A 14,650-nucleotide genomic window follows, 5' to 3' on the forward strand; every position below is an offset into this window, starting at 1 on the left:
ATATCCCTCCCTCCCTCCTCCCTTCCTCCCTCCATCCACTCTTCCCAATATCCCTCCCTCCCTCCCTCCGCTCTTCCCAATATCCCTCCCTCCCTCCGCTCTTCTATCCCGGCCTCCTCTATTTCTGCATGTCACACTGCAGCAGTAGGACGATGGAGGGATCGCTCTTGGCTGCCTCTTTGAACTCCTCCAGTGTGATCTCATCGTTGTGATCTTTATCCATCTTGGAGAAGATCTTATCCACACGCTGCTGGGGAGTCAGCCCGTCCTCGTTCATACGCATCATTATCACAGTGCCAACCATCTTGTAGATCGCCTAGGAAACAGAGAGAGATAGAGGAGGTGGTCAGTAAAGACTGGATTGGGGGCATTCGCTGGAGACAAACACAGTGATTTATCGGACAGATACACACAATTACCACGCATGGATGCACACACACAAGCACACACGTGCAGACAAGCACACGCAAACACACACACATAAACACACAGACCTCTATAATCTCTAGCATCTCCATGCGTGTGATCTTGCCGTCTCCGTCTAAGTCATACATGTTAAAGGCCCAGTTGAGTTTCTGCTCAAAGCTCCCCCTAGAGGTGATGAAGAGAACTGTCAAACATAAACATGCAGGGATGTGTGTGTGTGTGTGTGTGTGTGTGTGTGTGTGTGTGTGTGTGTGTGTGTGTGTGTGTGTGTGTGTGTGTGTGTGTGTGTGTGTGTGTGTGTGTGTGTGTGTGTGTGTGTGTGTGTGTGTGTGTGTGTGTGTGTGTGTGTGTGTGTGTGTGTGTGTGTGTGTGTGTGTGTGTGTGTGCACCGTCACACCTTGACATCACCTGTGTTATGAAACGTACCTCGAGGTGATTGACAGAGCACAGATAAACTCCCGGAAGTCGATGGTCCCGTCACCGTTCTTATCGAAGGTCCGGAAGGCGTGCTGGGCGAACTTAGACGCATCGCCGTACGGAAAGAACTGGATGATTCAAAACAGATTTAAAAAATGTAACTTAGGTCAATATATTGATCAGTTCAGTTCTCAGATCAGGTTTCTGAGGACATGGAATGTCTGTGTCCCAAGTGGCACCCTATGGGCAATGGTCAGATGTAGGACACTACGTAGGTAATAGAATGCCACTTGGGATGCATCCCATGAATGGATGATGTCGCACATTGTAAATCACTCTACTCCCAACGAGATTCTGGCTTTAGGAATACCATGTACCACTGTTCTCAGTCCTTCCTCCCTCCCCCTCACCCCTCTTCTCCTCAAATGTAATGCTACTTCCTCCCTCCCTCCCGACGAATCTCTCTCTCTCTCTCTCTCTCTCTCTCTCTCTCTCTCTCTCTCTCTCTCTCTCTCTCTCTCTCTCTCTCTCTCTCTCTCTCTCTCTCTCTCTCTCTCTCTCTCTCTCTCTCTCTCTCTCTCTCTCTCTCTTTCTAATTCAGTAGACTTAATTGACATGGCAAGTTAAATTACTTACATTGTCAAAGTATGCATATAACAAAAAATGGTGGCACCAACAGCCATAAGGCATCTCTCATCCTGGACCAGAGTGAGAACAGCCTGTCCTCTCTGGGCAGCCAGGTTTGTCTGTGACTACCGGTCTCTATAGCCAGACTGTCCTCTCTGGGAAGCCAGGTGTGTCTGTGACGACCGGTCTCTACAGCCAGACTGTCCTCTCTGGGCAGCCAGGTTTGTCTGTGACGACCGGTCTCTATAGCCAGACTGTCCTCTCTGGGCAGCCAGGTTTGTCTGTGACGACCGGTCTCTAAAGCCAGACTGTCCTCTCTGGGCAGCCAGGTTTGTCTGTGACGACCGGTCTCTATAGCCAGACTGTGCTCACTGAGTCTGTACCTCGTCAGTGTTTTCCTCAGTTGTCTATCAGTCACAGTGGTCAAGAGTTTGCAAAGCTGTCATCAAGGCAAAGGGTAGCTATTTGAAGAATCTCAAATATAAAATATATTTTGATTTTTTTAACACTTTTTTGGTTACTACATGATTCCATATGTGTTATTTCTTAGTTGTGATGTCTTCACTATTATTCTACAATGTAGAAAATAGTACAAAGAAAGAAAAACCCTTGAATGAGTAGGTGTCCAATATTAGACTGGTACTATATATATATATATATATATATATATATACATACACATATAAATACATACATATACACATATATACATACATATACACACACATATAAATACATACATATACACATACATACATAAATACATACATACATACATACATACATACTGTACATATATATTTTTAAATACATTTCCTTGATTACCCTCCAACACTTCCACCCCTCCACCACTTGGAGCAAACCAGTGAACAACAATGCATAGCCCCGTATTTCCAGCTTATACATACTTTATACATTTAATGGACACAGTCTATTATTACAAATCATTTTATTTAGCTTGTTTTTACTCCTGTCCTTCCTCTACCCTCCAACCTCTGACCCTCGACCTCTGACCCTCAACCTCTGACCCTATATTTTCTGATGTCCCTCCGGTTTGATTTCTATTTGCCGTATCTTTCAAACTGTGCTCTTTCACTAAAGTTCTGAACCTATATACGTTTCACGGACACAGTATGTTTTACATTAGTTATCTTGTTGTTATTAGTTGTTATTAGTCCCACCCTTCAGCTCCATTCAACCCCTCCCATCTATCTCTTAACATCATCCATATTGGATTTCTATTTGCCATATATTTTTCAACTGTGCTGTGATGCTTCACATTAAGTACTGAACCTTTCTATTCTCATAGCTTCTACAGATTGTAAATATAATTCTTATTTTTTTTGCTAAAAGTATTAGTATATTATTGATCGATTGACTATGACTTTTCAAATCACCCAGTATTGCTATCTGCAGGGTTAGCTCCAGATAAATATTGCAATTCTTCAGCCATTCCTGGACCTGTGACCAAAAACAAGCTACATATGGACAAAACCAAAACAAATTATCTAATGATTCTGTCTCTTCGCAGCAAAATCTGTAGAGCTGGGATGGTTGTATCCCCCATATAAATAGCACTCTATTGGTTGTAAGAATTCTGTATGATAATTTAAATAGAAAAATTCTAAGTTTTGAATCTGCCGTCGTTTTACGTATCAGTTCTTAAACCATGTGCCATAGAATCGGTACACTGAAAATGTCCTCACAACTATTTTGCAATCTATATGCCAAGGCTGTCAATTTTTTGGTCCTTAAATGAAACTGGTATAGTTTTTTATTTATCACAATCTTCTTTAATCAATTTAATGGGCCGACAGACAAGTTCTTTACTTTTTCCCATTCCACTTTCCTCTCCCATTTTTGCTGTGACGCTGCAAATAGTTGGTTGTAATTTTGGGTAGAGCAGACATTTCCATATGTCTGTGTTAGCTGCATGTGTGACATAACTCCACCAGTCCTATTTATGATATAATTTACAAATATGATACCTTTTTTATATATATATAGAAAAATAAGGGTTTTCAGTTCCAAATAAAATTGAATATGTTTTTCTCATATACATTTTTTAAATATTTTTCTTAAATGTTTCTCTAGGTCTAGGCAAGACCATAAGGAAATATGTCAACTGTGATATGGCTACTGAGTGGCGCAGCGGTCTAAGGCACTGCATCTCCACGCAAGAGGTGTCACTACAGTCCCTGGTTCAAATCCAGGCTGTATCACATCCAGCCGTGATTAGTAGTCCCATAGGGCGGCACACAATTGGCCGAGCGTCGCCAGGGTATGCCGTCATTGTAAGTAACAATTTGTTCTTCACTGAATTGCCTAGTTTAAAAAAAGGTTAAATTTAAAAAGAAAGTTTAAAAAAAAGAGTTCATCAAGGTGATTTATCTAAAAATAGAAAGGAAAGATCTTATCTATTTTTGCTAACTTTCTATAAAAATGTATTGGAGTGAGATCTTGTATGTCATTAATGGATATGTATACAGAGTATATCCACATCACCATCAGACCATTGTATTGGTAAACCTCACGGTAATGTAAACGTTGCATTGTTTAGTGATCCAATACATAATATAGTAAACTGATCATCATTATATAGTACACTGATCATCATTATATAGTACACTGATCATCATTATATAGTACACTGATCATCATTATATAGTACACTGATCATCATTATATAGTACACTGATCATCATTATATAGTACACTGATCATCATTTAGTTTTAATCCAGAGAGGTTAGAAAAATGATATAGATCCTCTATGAGGCTGTGGAGGGATTCACATTGTGGATTTAAAAGAAAACATGAATCATCAGCGTACAATGACACCTTTGTTTTTAAGCCATGGATTTCTAGCCCCTTGATATTATTGTTGGAACAGATTTTTATAGCTAACTTTCAATGGCCATAATAAAAAGATATGCCGATAGTAGACAACCTTGTTTACTCCTCTTGACAGTTTAAATCTTTCTGAGAAGTAGCCATTATTTACTATTTTACACCTAGAGTTACTACATTATACATGATTATAACCAATTAATTATAAGTCATTCTCCAAAATGTAAATAATCCAGGTATGTATATTTAAACTCCAGTCGTACTTTATCAAAGGAAGTTACAGGTCTATGAGAGCCAGAAATCTTGCTTGTTTGTAGGTGACCAAATACTTATTTTCCACCATAATTTGCAAATAAATTCATAAAAAATCCTACAATTTGATTTTCTGGATTTTTTTTCTAATTTTGTCTGTCATAGTTGAAGTGTACCTCTGCTGAAAATTACAGGCCTCTCTCATCTTTTTAAGTGGGAGAACTTGCACAATTGGTGGCTGACTAAATACTTTTTTTGCCCCACTGTAACTCTAATTGATCGGCTCTGAAAAACTAACTGACATTTACTCCTGAGGTGCTGACCGGTTGCACCTTTGACAACCCCTGTGATTATTATCATTGGACCCTGCTGGTCAACCAATGAACGTTTGAACATCTTGGCTATGTACTGTTATAATCTCCACCTGGCACAGCCAGAAGAGGACTGGTCACCCCTCAGAGCCTGGTTCCTCTCTAGGTTTCTTCCTAGGTTCTTGCCTTTCTAGGGAGTTTTTCCTAGCCACCGTGCTTCTACATCTGCATTGCTTGGGGTTTTAGGCTGGGTTTCTGTACAGCACTTTGTGACATCGGCTGATGTAAAAAGGAATTTATAAATACATTTGATTGATATAGAGCAATTGGTTCTATTACTGATTGTAACATTTTGAGCCAGATTCTAACTGGAATTTCGATTTGAATGTTCCTTTTAAAGGAAAGCTCTTCTTGCTTTGTCTCTCAGCTCATTCACAGCCATGTAAAAGCTACCTGTGTTGCTGACATTAGTCCTTGATACGTGTTTTTTAATAGAACTGTGTACAAATATAATTTATATTTGTCTTCCTGATTTCCGAACCTCTTTTGGAATGTTATCATATTAGTTGTTTTTTTTAGCTTAATTGTCGGAGCCAAGTTCTGACAGAACCTGTGCAGATAATCGAGATGCTTCTGTAACCCCTCCTTAGTGGGAGACAGCAGCACCAGGTCATCTGCTTACAGCAGACACTCGATTTCAGTGTTGTTTAGGGTGAGACCAGGTGCTGCAGTTCCTTCTGATGTTTTTGGTAATTCATTAACGTAGATGTTAAATAGTGTTGGACATATTGAGCTGCCCTGTTTCCCTCCACGTCCCTGAGAGAAGTCTGTTCGCTTATTGCCAATTTGAACCGCAGATTTGATTTTAGTGAACATTGATTTAATAACATCATATGTTTTCCCTCCAATAGCACTTTCTATTAGTTTATAATAATAAAAAGATCTTCAGCTGTGTTGCAAGGCTGCTGTCCTGCTCTGTCTGCACCTTGGTGAGGAGCTCCTCTAAGGTGTGGATGTCTGGTTGCTGTTTGCTCACGATCTCCCTCAGCAGGACAACCTTCCCCTCCAGTTTGATGAACTCATCCCTCATGGCAGCCATGGTGGTGAGGAGGGCCTGAGCCTGCTCTGCACTGAGGGGGGTCGCTCTCCTGCTGGGGCGTGACCTCCGCTATGGTGGGAAGAGAGGTGCTGGATGTACTTTTTTGGACTCAGCGCTGAGGGGGTGTGGGGACATGATGCCTGTGGGCTACTGATGCTGCTGCTGCTGCTGCTCTATGCTGCTGCACTGTTGTCATAGCAACCGGTTTTGTTTGTCTGCTGCTGTTGCTAGCTAGGTCTAATTTCGCTCAAAAATCAGCAAAGATAGTGACAAATCTTCACACAAAAAAAAAGAGAATATATTTTTATCGTTAGAGTCCGTGTTACTTTTTGGTTTACTCACTCAGTTTGGATGTTTGATGTAGTTGTACTACCTCCTCTTGCTAGGTTTGTTCTAGCTCAATGTTTCTGGCTAGCTTGTTCTTGTTGTGTAGCTAGCAAGAATTAAAACTTCTTAATTTGAGGCGCAAAGTAACTTTTTTTTCTATTGTGATTGAATAGATTTGCTGTTCATCATTTCTTGACTTGAATTATTTTTAGATTTGAATGTTATATGATAATGATAATATGAATGATGAATGATAATTACATTATCAGGAGCTCACGTTGAGCAGCATGTCTCTCTCTCTCTCTCTCTCTCTCTCTCTCTCTCTCTCTCTCTCTCTCTCTCTCTCTCTCTCTCTCTCTCTCTCTCTCTCTCTCTCTCTCTCTATAATTCAATTTGCTTTATTGGCATGACGTAACAATGTACATATTGAATAAGGGTTTCAATTTGGGGACATGACACTCTCTAATTGTTTTATATTTTTGGGCATTTTGTCAGGAAATGCAGCTCCGTCTCAGGTTCTGCTGTTGTGCAGTGGTTGCATAGCCTTTCCTCTACAGGGAGCCAGGTTTTACTGTGTCTACCCTTCTAAATGGCAAGGCTGTGCTCACTGATCCTGTTTTTCTAAGGTTTTGATCAGTAACCAGCAACGGTGTAGTGTCGATTTAGGGCCAGATAGCACTGCATTTTGCTTTGTGCTTGTGCTTCCCAATAAGCAATGTAGTTTTGTTTTGACTGTGTTGTAATTGGTTTATTCTGATTGATTGGATGTTCTGGTCCTGAGGCTTCAGTGTGTTAGTAGAACAGGTTTCTGAACTCAGCCTCAGGACCAGCTGGATGGATTTTAGTTTTCCTCTGGACATGTAGGAGAATCCCTCTCCCTCTCCTTCTCCCCTTCTCTCCCTCTCTCCCTCTCCTTCTCCCCTTCTCTCCCTTTCTCCCTACTTGACAAAGAGTTGTTGGAACGCCTTTAGGTTGAGTATACCTGCGAGTCAGTCTTTGAGTCTCCCTCCTCTCTCACCTTGATATATAGTTGTTGGATCTCCTCTAGATTCTGTATACCAGTGGGGCAGTCTTGAATCTTCCTATCTCTCAAATCAATTCAATTCAAGGGGCTTTATCAGCAGGGGAAACATGTGTTAACATTGTTCTTTATCAGCAGGGGAAACATGTGTTGACATTGCCAAAGCAAGTGAAATAGATCATGGACAAAAGTGAAATAAACAATAAAAAATGAACAGTAAACATTACACATACAGAAGTTTCAAAACAATAAAGACATTACAAATGTCATATTATGTGTATATATACAGTGTTGTAACGATGTACAAATAGTTAAAGTACAAAAGGGAAAATAAATAAGCATAAATATGGGTTGTATTTACAATGGTGTTTGTTCTTCACTGGTTGCCCTTTTCTTGTGGCAACTGGTCGCAAATCTTGCTGTTGTGATGGCACACTGTGGTATTTCACCCAGTAGATATGGGAGTTTATCAAAATTGGATTTGTTTTCGAATTCTTTGTGGGTCTGTGTAATCTGAGGGAAATATGTGTCTCTAATATGGTCATACATTGGGCAGGAGGTTAGGAAGTGCAGCTCAGTTTCCACCTCATTTTGTGGGCAGTGTGCACATAGCCTGTCTTCTCTTGAGAGCCATGTCTGCCTAAGGAGATATTTCTCAATAGCAAGGCTATGCTCAATGAGTCTGCACATAGTCAAAGCTTTCCTTGGGTCAGTCACAGTGGTCAGGTATTCTGCCACTGTGTACTCTCTGTTTAGTGCCAAATATCATTCTAGTTTGCTCTTTTTTTTGTTAATTATTTCCAATGTGTCAAGTAATTATCTTTTTGTTTTCTCATGATTTGGTTGGGTCTAATTGTGTTGCTGTCCTGGGGCTCTGTGGGGTCTGTTTGTGTTTGTGAACAGAACCCTAGGACCAGCTTGCTTAGGGAGCTCTTCTCCGGATTAATCTCTCTGTAGGTGATGGCTTTGTTATGGAAGGTTTGGGAATTGGTGGTTGTAGAATTTAAAGGCTCTTTTCTGGATTTCGATAATTAGCGGGTATCAGCCTAATTCTGCTCCGCATGCATTTATTTGGTGTTTTACGTTGTACACAGAGGATATTATTTGCATAATTCTGCATGAGGAGTCTCAATTTGGTGTTTGTCCCATTTCGTGAATTCTTATAGTTTTTTGTGTGCTCTCGGGCAACAGTGTCTAGATGGAATTTGTATTTGTGTTGTCCTGGCGACTAGACCTTTTTTGGAACACCATTATTTTGGTCATACTGAGATTTACTGTCAGGGCCCAGGTCTGGCAGAATCTGTGCAGAAGATCTAGGTGCTGCTGTAGACCGTCCTTGGTTGGTAACAGAAGCACCAGATCATCAGCAAACAGTAGACATTTGACTTCAGATTCTAGTAGGGTGAGGCCGGGGTGGTCTCTCTCTCGTCCTCCCAACATATAGTTGTTGGAACTAGATTCTGTATACCAGTGGGCCAGTCTTTGAATCTTCCTCTCTCTCTCTCCCTCTCTCCCTCTCTATACCCCTCTCACTCTTTCTCCCTCCCTCCCTCCTCTCTCACCTTGACATATAGTTGTTGGAACTCCTCTAGATTCAGTATACCAGAGGGACAGTCTTTGAGGAAGCCTTTGTACCACTGCTTGAGCTCAGCCTCGTTGAACTCAGTACTCTTGGTGAGGTCATCCAGAACCTCTGGCGCCAGCTTACTGTTTCCTTTCCCCATCACAACGTCTCCTCTCTGGAAAAAGAAACAAGAGACACAAGGAGTCAAGCAAAGATTAAACAATAAACTGATAATTGTTGGGAATGCACACAATCAGTTGAATGATCAATAAATCAATCAATAAATTAAGCCAAGCATTCAACCATCTCTGGAATACACACAAGCAATCAAGATACAATCAAATTACAAATCAATTATTTAATCAAATAGGAAATGCACACAATCATATAATCAGATTAAGTCAAAGGAATATAATGAATATTGGGAGGCAGGCATGTACCCAAAAAGGGCTGTTCCTGTGTAGAGCACCTCCCCCCAGATAGTGCTCGTACTGTGTAGAGCACCTCCCCTCAGATAGGGCTCGTACGGTGTAGAGCACCTCCCCCAAGATAGGGCTCGTACGGTGTAGAGCACCTCCCCCCAGATAGGGCTCGTACTGTGTAGAGCAGATCCCCCCCAGATAGGGCTCGTACTGTGAAGAGCACCTCCCCCCAGATAGGGCTCGTACTGTGTAGAGCACCTGCCCCCAGATAGGGCTCGTACTGTGTAGAGCACCTCCCCCCAGATAGGGCTCGTACGGTGTAGAGCACCTGCCCCCAGATAGGGCTCGTACTGTGTAGAGCAGATCCCTCCCAGATAGGGCTCGTACTGTGTAGAGCAGATCCCCCCCAGATAGGGCTCGTACTGTGTAGAGCAGATCCCCCCCAGATAGGGCTCGTACTGTGTAGAGCAGATGCCCCCAGATAGGGCTCGTACTGTGTAGAGCACCTCCCCCCAGATAGGGCTCGTACTGTTTGGAGCAGATACCCCCAGATAGGGCTCGTACTGTGTAGAGCAGATGCCCCCAGATAGGGCTCGTACTGTGCAGAGCAGATGCCCCCAGATAGGGCTCGTACAGTGTAGAGCACCTGCCCCCAGATAGGGCTCGTACTGTGTAGAGCAGATCCCTCCCAGATAGGGCTCGTACTGTGCAGAGCAGATGCCCTCAGATAGGGCTCGTACAGTGTAGACCACCTGCCCCCAGTCTTATTTTATTTGCTCCTTTGCACTGCAGTATCTCTACTTGCACACTCATCTTCTGCCCATTTATCACTCCAGTGTTTAATTGCTATATTGTAATTATTTCGCCACTACGGCCTATTTATTGCCTTACCTCCCTTATCCTACCTCATTTGCACACACTGTATATATACTTTTTCTATTGTATTATTGACTGTATGTTTGTTTATGTGTAACTCTGTGTTGTTGTTTGTGTCGCACTGCTTTGCTTTATCTTGGCCAGGTCGCAGTTGTAAATGAGAACTTGTTCTCAACTTGTCTACCTGGTTAAATAAAGGTGAAATAAAAAAATACAGAAAATAGCCCTATTTGGTAAAAGACCAAGTCCATATTATGGCAAGAACAGCTCAAATAAGCAAATAGAAACGACAGTCCATCATTACTTTAAGACATGAAGGTCAATTTCAAGAGCTTTGAAAGTTTCTTCAAGTGCAGTCGCAAAAACCATCAGGCACTATGATGAAACTGTCTCTCATAAGGACCGCCACAGGAAAGGAAGACCCAGAGTTACCTCTGCTGCAGAGGATACGTTCATTAGAGTTAACTGCACCTCAGATTGCAGCCCAAATAAATGCTTCACAGAGTTCAAGTAACAGACACATCTCAATATCAACTGTTCAGAGGAGACTGCGTGAATCAGGCCTCCATGATCGAATTGCTGCAAAGAAAACCACTACTAAAGGACACCAATAAGAAGAGGAGACTTGGGCCAAGAAAGACAAGCAATAGACATTAGACCGGTGGAAATCTGTCCTTTGTCTCTGATGAGAGACAGAGTGAGGCTAACAGTGAGGTAGACAAGTTGAAAAATGGAGCGAGGAACTCATCCAGTCAGTCATAGAGTACTGTGTGTGTGTGTGTGTGTGTGTGTGTGTGTGTGTGTGTGTGTGTGTGTGTGTGTGTGTGTGTGTGTGTGTGTGTGTGTGTGTGTGTGTGTGTGTGTGTGTGTGTGTGTGTGTGTGTGTGTGTGTGTGTGTGTGTGTGTGTGTGTGTGTGTGTGTGTGTGCGTGTGTGCGACTGAATGTGTGTGTGTGTGTATGAGGATAGCCTATCAGAATGGAAAAAGTATAGTGGGCACAGGAAGCAAACAGATCAATCAATATACTGTACAGTACCAGTCCAATACACAGACAGAAAGCGACGGCAGCAGGTTGCATAGTAGTTAGAGCATTAGGCCAGTAACCCAAAGGTCGCTGGTTCAAATCCCTGAGCTGACAAGGAGAAAAATATGTTGATGTACCATTAAGCAAGGCACATCAACATTTGGGGCAGCAGGTAACCTAGTGGTTAGAGTGTTGGGCCAGTACCTGAAAGGTTGCTGGATTGGATCCCTGAGCTGACAAGGTAAACACCTGTCGTTCTGCCACTGAACAAGGCACTGTTCCCTGGTAGGCTGTCCTTTTAAACAATAATTTATTCTTAACTGACTTGCCCAGTTAAGTAAAGAGAAAATAAAAGGCACTGATTTGTTCCAGGGGCTCTGTATTGATATGGCTGAACCTGTAAAATCTACACATTTCCCACCTATCTGGTGTATGGGACAATAAACACATGTCCCACCTATCTGGTGTACGGGACAATAAACACATTTCCCACCTATCTGGTGAATGGGACAATAAACACATGTCCCACCTATCTGGTGTATGGGACAATAAACCACATTTTGTTTTGAGAGAGAGACAGACAAAAGAAACGCTCAAAGTGTCTATGACGTCACGTTGGATACAAATGATCTGATTAGCACATACACAGCCACACACACACACAATCACAGCCACACACACACACACACAGCCACACACACACACACCACACACACTGAGCAGTGCCCTCTCTTATCCGCCATTTGATAGAGCGGCTGATCATCCAATTTGAGGCGCTAAAGTGTGACCGCATTACAAGGGCTCTCCAATTCAATGTCAATTCAATTTCAATTTAAGGGCTTTATTGGCATGGGAATATGTCAATAAATATGTTTACATTGCCAAAGCAAGTGAAAGAGATAATTAACAAAAGTATATAAAAAATTAGGGATAGGGTCTAGTTTCCTGAATTTCCGCCTGACTGACGTGCCCAAAGTAAACTGCCTGTTACTCAGGCCCAGAAGCCAGGATATGCATATAATTAGCATTGGTAGCATTGGATAGAAAACACTTTGAAGTTTCTAAAAGTGTTAAAATAATGTCTGAGACTATAACGGAATTGATATGGCAGGCCGAAATCAGATTTTGTTTTATAATGGAAAGCTTTTGATCCTATGTAATTCCGTCTCCCAGATTGCAATTCCTATGGCTTCCACTAGATGTCAACATTCTATATTATAGTTTATTTACATTTTAGAGTACCTGAGAATTAAATAGAAAAGTTGTTTGACTTGTTTGGACAAAGTTTAGCGTCAGCTTTTTGGACTCCTTTGTCTGCATGTTGAACGTGTGGATTACTGAAATCAATGGCGCCAACTAAACTGACTTTTTGGGAAATAAAGAAGGATTTTATCTAACAAAACGACCATTCATTTTGTAGCTGGGACCCTTGGGATTGCAAACAGAGGAAGATCTTAAAAATTAGGTGATTTATTTTGTGATATTTGTGATTATTTGTGATTTTATGAAGCCTGTGCTGTTTGAAAAATATGTTGATGTGGGGCGCCGTCCTCAGACAATCGCATGGTAAATCGGACAACGCAGTTAGATTAACAATAATGTAAGCTTTTCAATTATATAAGTTACTTGTATGTTGATGAATGTTAAATATTACGATTATTTATTTGAATTTGTGCGCCAATCTCCAATTTCACCAGATGTTGTCGGCTATCCCTTAAACAATAAAAAATGAACAGTTAACATTACACTCACAGAAGTTCCAAAAGAATAAAGACATTTCAAATGTCATCATGTCTTCATCAACATAATCCACGCCAGCGACCGACAGACAGACAGACAGACAGACAGACAGACAGACAGACAGACAGACAGACAGACAGACAGACAGACAGACAGACAGACAGACAGACAGACAGACAGACAGACAGACAGACAGACAGACAGACAGACAGACAGACAGACAGACAGACAGACAGACAGACAGACAGACAGACAGACAAGTGTTTCCTTTCAAATGGTACCAAGAATATGCATATCCTTCAGGGCCTGAGCTACAGGCAGTTAGATTTGGGTGTGTCATTTTAGGTGTCTGTTATTAATAGATAGAACTGTCGCAAGAGATCATGAATAATTTGTTTTCGCCTAAAATGACATACCCAAATCTAACTGCCTATAGCTCAGGCCCTGAAGCAAGGATTTGCATATTCTTGGTACCATTTGAAAAGGAAACACTTTGAAGTTTGTGGAAATGTGAAAGGAATGTATGAGAATATAACACAATAGATCTGGTAGAAGAAAAACCAACCCTTCTTTTGTATTTTCACCGATCCTGAAGAAGTTTAAATAAGATGCATCCATATCCATTATCCCAGAAACCCTAGACCCACTCTAATTTCCATACTGCACCAACAGATCCACTGATGACGCAATCTCTATTGCACTCCACACTGCCCTTTCCCACCTGGACAAAAGGAACCCCTATGTGAGAATGCTGTTCATTGACTACAGCTCAGCGTTCATCACCATAGTGCCCACGAGGCTCATCATTAAACTAAGGACCCTGGGACTAAACACCTCCCTCTGCAACTGGATCCTGGACTTCCTGACAGGGCGCCCCCAGGTGGTAAGGGTAGGTAACAACACATCCGCCACGCTGATACTCTACAAGGGAGCCCCTCATGGGTGCGTGCTCAGTCCCCTCATGTACTCCCTGTTTACTCATGACTGAACGGCCAGGCACGACTCCAACTCCATCATTAAGTTTGCTGATGACACAACAGTGGTAGGTCTGATCAATGACAACAATGAGACAGCCTATAGGGAGGTGGTCAGAGACCTGACCTTGTGGTGCAAGGACAACAACCTCTCCCTCAACGTGATCAAGACAAAGGAGCTGATTGTGGACTACAGGAAAAGGAGGACTGAGCACGCCCCCATTCTCATTGACGGAGCTGTAGTGGAGCAGTTTCCACCTCATTTTGTGTGCAGTGTGCACATAGCCTGTCTTCTCTTGAGAGCCAGGTCTGCCTACGACGGCCTTTCTCAATAGCAAGGCTATGCTCACTGAGTCTGTACATAGTCAGGTCAAATAACATTGTAGTTTGCTCAGTTTTTTTCAAATTATTTCCAATGTATTTATCTTGTTGTTTTCTAATGATTTGGTTGGATCTAAATGTGTTGCTCTCTCTCTCTCTCTCTCTCTCTCTCTCTCTCTCTCTCTCTCTCTCTCTCTCTCTCTCTCTCTCTCTCTCTCTCTCTCTCTCTCTCTCTCTCTCTCTCTCTCTCTCTCTCTCTCTCTCTCTCTCTCTCTCTCTCTCTCTCTCTCTCTCTCTCTCTCTCTCTCTCTCTCTCTCTCTCTCTCTCTCTCTCTCTCTCTCTCTCTCTCTCTCTCTCTCTCTCTCTCTCTCTCTCTCTCTCTCTCTCTCTCGTTAGAACA

General features: G+C 42.1%; 1 protein-coding gene across 1 annotated transcript in view; it reads right to left on the reverse strand.

Moving 5' to 3' along the window:
• Nucleotides 1–95: 95 nt before the first annotated feature.
• hpcal4 (hippocalcin like 4) overlaps nt 96–14,650 on the reverse strand; it is a 32,778-nt gene continuing 18,223 nt past the window's right edge. The window contains exons 2-5 of the mRNA XM_071367120.1: nt 8,891–9,067; nt 853–971; nt 495–591; nt 96–316 (exon numbers count right to left, since the gene is read on the reverse strand). Coding sequence (XP_071223221.1) covers nt 119–316; nt 495–591; nt 853–971; nt 8,891–9,052 — 576 coding nt within the window. The 5' untranslated portion in view covers nt 9,053–9,067 and the 3' untranslated portion in view covers nt 96–118. The remainder of the gene's footprint in view (nt 317–494; nt 592–852; nt 972–8,890; nt 9,068–14,650) is intronic.

Source organism: Salvelinus alpinus, chromosome 26, assembly GCF_045679555.1.
Source record: "Salvelinus alpinus chromosome 26, SLU_Salpinus.1, whole genome shotgun sequence".
Classification (NCBI taxonomy): Eukaryota; Metazoa; Chordata; class Actinopteri; order Salmoniformes; family Salmonidae; genus Salvelinus; species Salvelinus alpinus.